We start from the raw sequence: 10392 nt of genomic DNA, 5'->3' as shown, positions 1-10392 counted from the left end.
AGTTCACTTGCTTAAGCCGCATTTTGTATGCMTTAAATTTAATATATCGATATAAAATGTGACAAATATACAGATTTAAATATKCTTCAAATATATTTAATACTCACAAGTATACTTATGCGACTACTGCAGGCAATAAATATAATTTTCATATGAGCATTCAAGTACTAAAAATTAAATTAAACTCTCTATTAAAGTTCTGCAATTATGTCCAAATCTTAATTTATTTCGGTTTAAAAGACACGAAGCGCAAGTAAATCATATCCTTCAATCCTTTGAGTTTATTGAAATTAAATTACATCAATTTGAATATGACAAACAATTCATTACAACTTAATTTATAGTTGCATACAAGTATGCAACACACACACACACATGAGTACACATAAGTACATGAACATATGCACCCACAAATATTTGCATTGCAATTAGAAGTCCACTTCAATTCGGAGAATATCCATCAACACGCCACTCTGCCGCCGCGCCAATTACCTGGAGGGCGATTTTCAAATGCAATTCCCATGAAATCTGATATGTTTGTGGCGTAAATGTAATTTTCCATAACTTGAGCCGCACAATTATAGCCAAAGCCGTGTCAGCAGCGACGGCGACAGCGCAGATGAAGTTGGCGGTGACGGTGTGGCGGCAGCCTATAATTTGTGGTGGCAAATAAATTAACGCGCTTTGTGTTTAAATTCATTACAGAATGCATTAGTTTCAATCAACAAAGAAAAATTGCGCTGAAAACTTGTAAATAATTGAAAGAAATTGTAAAAAAAAAACTGAAAAATGTTTAGAATACAGTGAAAAGAGTGTTGGGAAAAGCCTGCAAAAATAGTTGTTAAGCTATTTTAAAATATGATGTGCTACAATTAAGTTGCACATGCGGCACACTAATTTGTGGCACACAAAAGCACACRCACACACATGCCAACCGAAAACACGCGCACACGAACACTCAACATGCAGCGAACAGACAAAAACGCAAYGGCAAATGTATAATCTGTTGAAGTGCAAATAAATTGTAGCATAGCGGTAGGCGCATAAACTGGCTAGCGTGCCATGCCAGCGATGTCGTGCCGTTGCATGCAGTAAATGTTGCGGTAAGTTCATTTCACTCAAAAATTCCGCGAATTTTTGTATATCATTTGAGTGAGTGGCATGTCGAGAACGACTCCTGCAGCGCCGGGCACAGAATCAGGCCATTGCGAGAGCGCTGGCACGAAGGAATGCGCACGACAGCCCTTACCGCATATTTCAAAATATGYACACACCGGCGAGCGTATGCCGTACATGTCGACGCCTTTTGTAGAACTTTCTTTTTTTAATTTTTTTGTATTTTTATTGCGGCTGCAGCAACTTATTAACGTGTTGCAATCCCCAACAATTCTCACGCAGTCATATGCGTTGTGCTATACATGTATGTGTGTGTGTGTGTGGTGTATTGTTAAAGGCGCGTCCGCGCAATCGTAATACGTGTTGTWCTCGGCAAATGGAAGTAATCAACTGCAATAACAGCAGCAACAACAATTAAAGTGCCGGCAAAAAGCGCTATGACACATCTTGTCAGMCAGCGAAGTTGTGTGATTGTGATCKCCTGTCGTTGGCAGCAACAGCGCCGGAAGCGGAAACWTCCGAATTGTAACCGTAAATGGCATTCACACGAAGTGCCCTTTGGCCAGTGATATATTTACAGAATTTATAGATATATTCACCCAATAGGGTAATGTCCATATTTCACAAATGYTCGTTTTTAAACCTTACACGTAGTCGTTAGAGCCGTAAATACTCTTGACTGTGGTATTTATCTCTGTCACCAACTTTACTATGGGTACTGCTGCTGTGGGGACCATATAAGAAAAGTCATTGTATTCTTCGCCCAACCCACTTTTTTATATTTCCTTTTGGTGTACTTTTAGGCACTATGTAATTTTTTGGTTATGACATTTCTTAAAACTACTTGAAAAAGTATTGACCCATTAGGCCACAAGTGATTTCAGTTGTGCTCTTTCGAAAATAAATTTCCATAAGTCCGCAAGGAAGAAGGAGTWGGCAGAGAGAGTTATTGGCAACAACTCCAAAACATACGACATATCATGTTGCTAATGGGGGTTTGCAATCGCATTAGGTTTAAATATGTAATTAGCCTCCCTAGAGACAAATTCAGCATTTTCCGGTACTACGACACTGAGCCTGACTTGGATCCATATTTTCAAATAGGGATTACATYGCTTCGCTARCACCCAGCACTTTATCAAYWTGCTGGGGCTAGGAGAGTCTTTRCGATTAAGAAGWGGGTACAATAGACCGGTTCATTACTSGTTTTTTATTCTAGGCAATCGCCTAAGAATATATAAAAGAAATTACGCCTGTGTTGTTCTCTCCGAGATGTCATTACGGTGCCAGTATCCTGTGGTTCAGGTCTTGCCTAACATTGACTTCACATATAGTCTATCATACATAGTCATCCTTACATATAACTCCAAATCAGATTCCGTCCAAGAGCTCTRAGTCTTCATTGCGCCTTTCTTAATCTTTAGGCTCACTTAAACCCCATTCTTACGACCTGGAGAGGAACACAACTTTATTGAAAAACTTAGTATGCGCTGAATATCAGATAATATAAATGCTATTATTTTTCCCTTGAAAAAAATGTAGAAATCTCATTTTTTGCGACAGGCTTTTGGKTGTACTTATCATCACAAACTATAAATTAATAATCAAATTTGGACTAGTCACTATAACTTAATTGAAAGACTGTGAACAATGTTTTCTGATGCCTTAGAATGCACAAATTCACCATTTTATCACATTCGTATCTCACGATGGTCATAAAATTCTTCAAATTGTTTGCCTTTATAATTACCGATCATAACGACGCCGCATAGACCATCCGAAATGCCAAATGTCATAAACTTTCAACTACGAATAAAAACAATACCTACGACTTGTATGAGTTTTATATTTTTGCGGTGCACTGTTGCGGTTTGTAACCCCATTCAACATGCAACAAATGTTGTAAGTGTAATTTAATTGTTTTGACGTCATTATAATGTTTTTTTTATGCGGTTATCTCTTATTATACCACAAATTGTTTTAATTACGGACATGAAACTACTCAATTATTTAGAGGCATACTACTATTTTTTACATACTCATATACAATATGCACATGTACATAGATTCTTATATTTACTTATTCGCATGTTCTAAAATAGAATACAATAATAAGAACAGCAACAATTAATTTCCGGCTTTCCTTTAGTACCGCTAACTGGCCATTTTTGGTGTTATCTCCTCCAAATGATCAAGTCCAGTTGTGTAATCTAAATAATGCGACTCACTAGATAATTTTTCGTGTGTGGGATCATCATGTTTGATGTGAAAGATAGAAAGTGGTGGATGACTATCCATAATGCTTGTATGAAAGTGCCTAGTATGACTGGTCTCTTTGATAGAAACATGCAGATAACAGTCTAAAGATATTAAAAATAAAATTATATGTGACAAATGATAGATGACAAATGACGCATGATATAATATTGTAGGTCTCAGATAGTAAATGACAAATATGTTGGTTCAAATTAACGATAATTTATGGCACATGCAAATAATAAAAGATGATGATAAAAAAGATAATCGATAGACGAAATGCTGCTGAATATCCAAATAAATGATGTCAAAATAATTATTTTAAATGACAACGGTTTATGGGAGAGATCGATAAACGAAAGATCAGGTGATGATATATGACAGATAATAAAATAAATATTTTAGATCACAAATTTATATGGGAGCGATCGAAAAATATGCTGCTAATARATGACAAATGTCAAAATAATTATTGTAGATTACAATGTTTTATGAGTGAGATCGATTTCAAATAATCAAATATTGTTATAGAGAACTGATGACAGCTAATAAATGTCATGCATTGCTTCTAGTTTGGATGTATTAAACTATAGACCAAAAAGATTTGTGAAATCTGTTACAAATTGAATGGAATACATAATATGTCATATATCAGCGGCGGATCCCGAATTATTTTCTGGGGAATTCTACAGAGAGAATGTTCCTTTCAACATATTTTTAATATTGAATGTACTTCGGAAGTTCTTCTGAATTTAATTTAGAGTAATTTTCTGCGCTCTGATTTTATAATACATAGTTAACTATAACTACTTCCACATGAAACTTTCTTTTTAACATCATCAAGGTTTCGTTATTAATAAATAATCATTCTCGGACTCTATCAACCAATCTATTAACTACTTCTCACATGAAACTTTTCTCCTATCAATTTCGTTAAGATTTTATTATTAACAAACAGTCATTCTCCGATTTTTGGACCGCTATGACATATGATATGAATAATGGCGAATCCAATGAGATTGATCAGGAAATGAAAAGACATTTTTCAGTCACTTATCGTGAATTATGACTGAAAAGTGAGACTAGAATGCTCAATGTAGTAACCTTATTTACTGAATATGAAATGAAGCCTATGATAAGTGAATATTCGWATAAATGGAGAGTAATGGTAAAATTACTAATTATGAACTATGATTGATGAGTAAGGATTGATATTTTTTTAAGTGTTCAGCATGCAAAGGTGGTATGTGAGATTTGACGATTGACTGAGACATGTCACGACTAACGACTGATCAATTAAATCATAAATACGTGATCTTTSAAATAATAATCGCGAACTAAGGTTGATGATTAAGGTGTTTCTTTTTGAAGTTTTCAGCATGCAAAACTGCTACAAGTTTGAATTAGATAAATTTTGATTTAAGATTATGACTCGCACTGAATGATGATAAATCCATGAACTGATAGAAATATGATAGCTTATTGTCTGATTTTTATATGATTGAYGAGTAGGGATTTAAATAGTTTTCTAAGTGCGAACCTATTTCAAATATGTGGCATACAATGAATGGAGAATGTCAAATCTGATACGTGAGGCATGAAAAATTATGAATGATTGGCGATCAATGATTAATGATACATTTCAAACTTTCAGTGATCATTTACGAACCATATAATAAATGAGGTGAAAATATGTTTAATTATGATAGTGAATGAATGGCGAATAAACTATGTATCAACCATTCTTAGTGAATATTTTATGAATAAAACATGCATATGAATGAATAACAAATGGTTTTTCAAAAATAAAACAAGCGAAGAAGTGATATTATGAATTTCACCATGCAAGTGAATAAATGATAAATTTCAACGAAATGATCGTCTTATGATGATTTGAATTTTTACGGAATATAGTGGTTCATGTCAATGATAAATGGAGCATGCCAAAAAAATAATTTTGAAAAATCTTCAATTTTTGCGGAATATTACTGTTCATGTCTATGCTAAATGGAGCATGCCAAAAAAAAATAATTTTCAAAAATAATCAACGTGAGCCATTAATTTATATGAAGGTGAAATCAGTGAAGTGTGGAATATTGACGATGAATGTGTAATGAGTAGAGAAATCCATGAGGTGCAAGACGATTGAAGKTTCTTCATATATGACATACAATATATGTATAGAAATTTGTGATTCATGATTTTTCTTTGATGAATTGTGATTTATGATTTGTTGCATGATTCATGAATGGATCTATATATGTTGATATATGATCGATGATCTGTGACTTTAGATACCAATTTTTTTTTTAACTATTTCTGAACAAAACTCTTGTGAACTATGTTTAATAGGACATGATTTGTAAATTAAAGAGGGTATTTTTATATGATTTWTAATTTTTGATTTTGTGGTTGAAATGACTGAAGAAATAAAGTTGATGAAAATCTATTGAACTTAAGTGAATTCATCTCAAATTCTTTGAATTTCCAAGTAAACTCCTCAAAAATAAACAAAACACAAAATAACATCATGCATCAATGAGAATAGACTAGTGATCTGTGTTGATGAACTTACTTACCCACTATTTTTAGAGCGACATAGTATGAAACACTTTAAAACTAAAACAATGTAATGAGCGACTTTATTCTTAAGTGGATGTAAATGTATAGAATATAATGGCAGATATGTTGGTAGTGGTATGTGTATGCTGATATATGTTGGTAATAGTGCTTCAGAGAGTAGAATATCATTTGCGTGCTTATATGTACATGTATGTTTGTGCATGATCATGCAAAGTTATGTTACTCCTAGTCATGAGATGCTTTTGTGTGGAAATATGTATAGTTGAAACTATATGAAARATATGTATGTGTGTGCGAATGTGTTGTTGTGGTTTTTATGGAACAATTTTTCGGTTGTAGAACCCAAATTACGACATCTAAGGAGAAAGCTATATTGAGTATAAACTCGCCATTAAAACACTAATAAAGCTTACCACGCATAAAATCAACTTCGAGGTCAAAAATTACAGTAAAATGCATACGAAAATGTATGTTTCACTAGTCAAATGTTGAAAGTCCTGCCCGATTCACTTGACGCCCATTTCTGCTAGCGCACCYGCCGCTGCTGCGCCCATTTCATGTTCACTCGAACCAATRGGTTCTAACAGCAGAATATCTCGACTCTCCTGCAAACATTTAATGACCTCGTTAATGTTACGCTTGAAATCGGCCTCACTTATACCGCCAGCCATCATTAAACGCTGTGAACGCATCATTATAGCCCCATGCAGTTCATATAAAATTAGACCTGGAAGGGAGATTTTTTTGTTTTAGTATTTCTTTTGTATATTTTGTTATAAATTTTCACATTTCTAATTGTGGTTTTTGGGATTTCTACATTCTTAGTTCTATTCTTACTTGTTTCTTCACCTTTCTACTTTTTTTACGTTTTTTACTTTTTTTACTTATTTCTTTTTAAATTTTTTTTAATTAACTTTTTTGGTATAATCACAAATATTTTTTACCCACCTCTCAAACGTGTTAGCCCTGGTTCCAACACATTAATAATACTCAGGAAATGGCGACAATAATTTTCCTTCTTCTGGACATTTTCAAGCGGCAATGTATGTAGCAGATAACCCTCAATACGACCATAGATTTGACAGAGAGAATATTTCGCTGAGAGCAGTAGATAGTGGTTTGGTCCGAGCACACGTTCATATCTGTGAAAGAAAAGTTTTTTTAGTCGCTTCACAACTACCTTACGATATTGATAAGACGACTTATAATGTAACATAACCTCACTCTTTCATTATGTAGGAAAAATTYAACATATTTGGGAAAAATCAGCATAACATCAGATGAAATTTTGAATTGTTTTATAAGGAAAGTAGTTGTAGAATTTGATTGAAATTGGTAGAGAAGTTGTCGAGATTAATGAGATTTCGCTTAAAAGTGTGGGGTGCTACGCCGCCTTTTTCATTCCTTCACTTGTTCACATACAATATTATTCTAACGGTAAATTTAATAGTTGTAACGTTGTATATGCAATTTTGCACAATAATAATTCTCTAGAAAGTAATAACCCCACTGGTTGGAAAAGCTCTAGTAAGTTAAGGGGTTGCATGGGTTTACGGGTTTAAAAAAATCGGTTTTTTGTATTATCTTATTAAATTCTRAAACTCTTCTAGAATATTGACCTAAGTTTTCAAGTTGATCTAAGTAATAGTTCCAGAAATACGGCCTTGAGACATTGTGCGCTCGAGGCGCCCTGYTTAAACGCGATTTTCTCGAAACTGTGTTTTTGAAGTCGGTTGGCAAGATTTCTCGAGAACACAGTTCTTCACGTATTTTTGCACAGATCTTTGAGATACAATTCTTAAAGACTTAGTCAAATGATTTATTTTTTTTTTCGATTTCCACTATTTGAAAGACCAAAATTTCTGGAAATTTTCACTGAAACTTTAATTTTTTTTTTAATATCTGCCAAAAATCCAATTTTCAGTTTTCTTTTCTTTTGTCCAAGTTTTAAATTGAGGTTTTAACATAAACGCGTACTTTTTTCACCTTAGATGATCCCGCAAGGCACAACTTTTTATGAAGGGTCAATTTCAGAATTTCTTTGTTAATAGTGTATCCTTGTAAAAATAAAAAATTTATATGAGAAAAAAATGTTTGAAAAAGGCTGTTTTTTTTACCAAAGAAAACCCATCTAACCCCAAACATCTAACCAAATAGAGCTAGAGGCCACTTATTGAGAAATACATTGYTGACGCTATTTTTCCAACTCAGCCATATTTATAATATTTTTATGGAAAAATTCTTGTRTTGTACTCACTTTTTCAGAAAACCCTCCAGTCCTGGTATACTGTGCGCATCTATGCTTTCCAAATTCAAATTGATTGTGTCTAATAATTTAACAATCTCCACCGATTTCAGCGCATAGTCACAGTGATCACAGCTAGTTGAAAAAAAAAAAATGTATTTAGGTTTGAAAAGATATTGCTTATGAAAACTGAACTTACCACCAAGCCGCCGATTGATTCAGTGGCTCTACAGAACGTACAGATCCGCTTTTACACTTCGGACACAACAATGCACTACAGTCCGTGCCGAGCTCCTTCGGATCGGTGCAACGCTGACAGCAGCACCAGAACAATTTGCCAGCATGCATGAACTCGCGACGCTTCAGGGTGCCCTGGTTGTTCAATTAAGGAAATTAAGTCAAATTTTGCTATACTCGGACACTCCTTCTCACCTGCAGCGTRTAAGCATAGCTCAATGTGATGCCCTCGTCCTTTCGTATCGCTCGCGATGTGCGTAAGATGATCGCATAACTTTGCGGATCATCGGTGTGCGCCGTATTGGGACAACAGTCGTGCGCCAACAAAAACGCGCTCTTGTATAAACAACGAGCYTTTGCCGAATTTTGACCGATTTCAAAACAGTTCACATCCAAAATCCCGCAAATGTTGTGTATCTCATCGGCGGTGAGCGCCGCCATGCCCCAATCGCCTTTCAGCCTTTGCACCACATTCCGTTCATAGTATTGCCACAATTCGGTATTGGATTTACGCAACTCGGTGTGTGATTCCATTTGCAGTATGTCGGCGTATATTTCCGGTGCATTTTGCTTGATTAGGAAGATGCGCACAATCAGTATGAGTTCATAGTAGTTCTTCACCAAATCCGGTTTGTCGCGTATGGCTTCCAGCGCCTCGCCCAGTTTATGCGTACGCAACAGCTCACACTCTTGTGCGGTGTGTCCTTTGGGCTGATGCAAACCGCGGCATTGCGGGCCACACATAGGCCATTTGCAAGCCGAGCAGCTGACGGGGAGGAAAATGCAAAGTTTTTAATATACATATTATTTTTGAATCCTTGCTGCTACCTTAAAAGGTCAGCGACTCATTTTTCAAAAACTCAAAAATTCTGAAATTTACTAATTCACTTCTGTAATCCGATTTTAAATCACTTTCAAAAAATTTTGCCAAATTCTCAAACTTTTTAGTTTGTTCTGCTTTACAGCACCGTCACGGCATGACTGAAGTGCTTCACTTAATGATCGCCTTTTTAAATGCTGCGGGTACAGTTTCGAAACTTGATTGCTCATACTTAAAATCTTGTAAAAAAAACCATACATATATTCATATATGTATATATGTTTGTATGTTTTCATCGATACACAAATTTMTTTACATTTAGTTGTTTTTGTAAATGAAATATAATTTTATTAATAGTTCCGCATCTCGATCTACGTGATCGAAAACAGAAACTGCTACAGYGCCAAAACAAAACAATTCACTCAATAAAATCGTATATTTTTCTAAAAATAATCTCAAATATTGTACTTTGTTATTAAAAATAGCTTTTCAAAATACAATTTGTCGTCTCATTGCTGGGTTCGCATTCAAATGTTGCATGTAAACAATTTTTGAAAGTCAAAATTTATGAAATTCATAGTAGTGGGTGTGTCTTCGGGAAATTTTCAAAACAAATATATAATTTTTTATTGCAATAACCTTCACAGCTGTCACCTTTTAGATAAATTTTACGTTTTTTAACAAAATTTGAAAACAATACAGAATAAACAACAAACACACTTAAACAACTTTTTAATTTATAGTTTCTTCAGTGTTGTTTTTGTGCAGGTGGGCGGTAAAAAGCACTCATAGAAGCAGATTTAAATCAAATAAGTCGTGCTAGTTTGGACTAATGGCGTGACAAAGCACTTTTCTTCAAAATAATTTAATATTTGATTTTTTAAAACAGGTTTCGAAACAATATAAAATATATATGTATTAGGGTGGGTCCAAAAAAAAACAAATTCTTTATTTTTCGCTGCGTACTCTGAAAAATTGGTTGATAGACACCTCTAAGAAACGGTCTCCAAGTATGAGCTCATAATTGTAACATTAAGGTTATCCGGTTGGAAACGAGATAAGAATTTGTCAATCTGATTACAAGAAAAAATAGAAATCCTTTAGGCGGAGGACCTACCCGCTACATTTAAGAGCT

The 10392-nt window shown here is 34.5% G+C and overlaps 1 protein-coding gene across 4 annotated transcripts in view; it reads right to left on the bottom strand.

The window, feature by feature from the left end:
• Nucleotides 1-5344: 5344 nt before the first annotated feature.
• Nucleotides 5345-10392, bottom strand: part of LOC108978512 (protein msta) — a 13009-nt gene continuing 7961 nt past the window's right edge. For 2 of the 4 annotated variants that reach the window (XM_018948848.1, XM_018948847.1), the window contains 6 exons: nucleotides 8633-9203; nucleotides 8400-8572; nucleotides 8213-8335; nucleotides 6904-7097; nucleotides 6369-6682; nucleotides 5345-6311 (listed from right to left, as the gene is read on the bottom strand). In XM_018948848.1, coding sequence (XP_018804393.1) covers nucleotides 6462-6682; nucleotides 6904-7097; nucleotides 8213-8335; nucleotides 8400-8572; nucleotides 8633-9203 — 1282 coding nt within the window. In that variant the 3' untranslated portion in view covers nucleotides 5345-6311; nucleotides 6369-6461. Of the gene's footprint in view, nucleotides 6312-6368; nucleotides 6683-6903; nucleotides 7098-8212; nucleotides 8336-8399; nucleotides 8573-8632; nucleotides 9204-9265; nucleotides 9430-10392 lie in introns of those variants that run through there. The other 2 variants (XM_018948849.1, XM_018948850.1) reach the window with 2 other exon arrangements.

This window comes from Bactrocera latifrons, unplaced genomic scaffold (assembly GCF_001853355.1).
Source record: "Bactrocera latifrons isolate USDA-ARS-PBARC rearing strain unplaced genomic scaffold, ASM185335v1 scaffold_123, whole genome shotgun sequence".
NCBI lineage: Eukaryota > Metazoa > Arthropoda > Insecta > Diptera > Tephritidae > Bactrocera > Bactrocera latifrons.
Note: the sequence above shows the minus strand (reverse complement) of the source record. Positions and strands in the feature narration are given on the sequence as shown.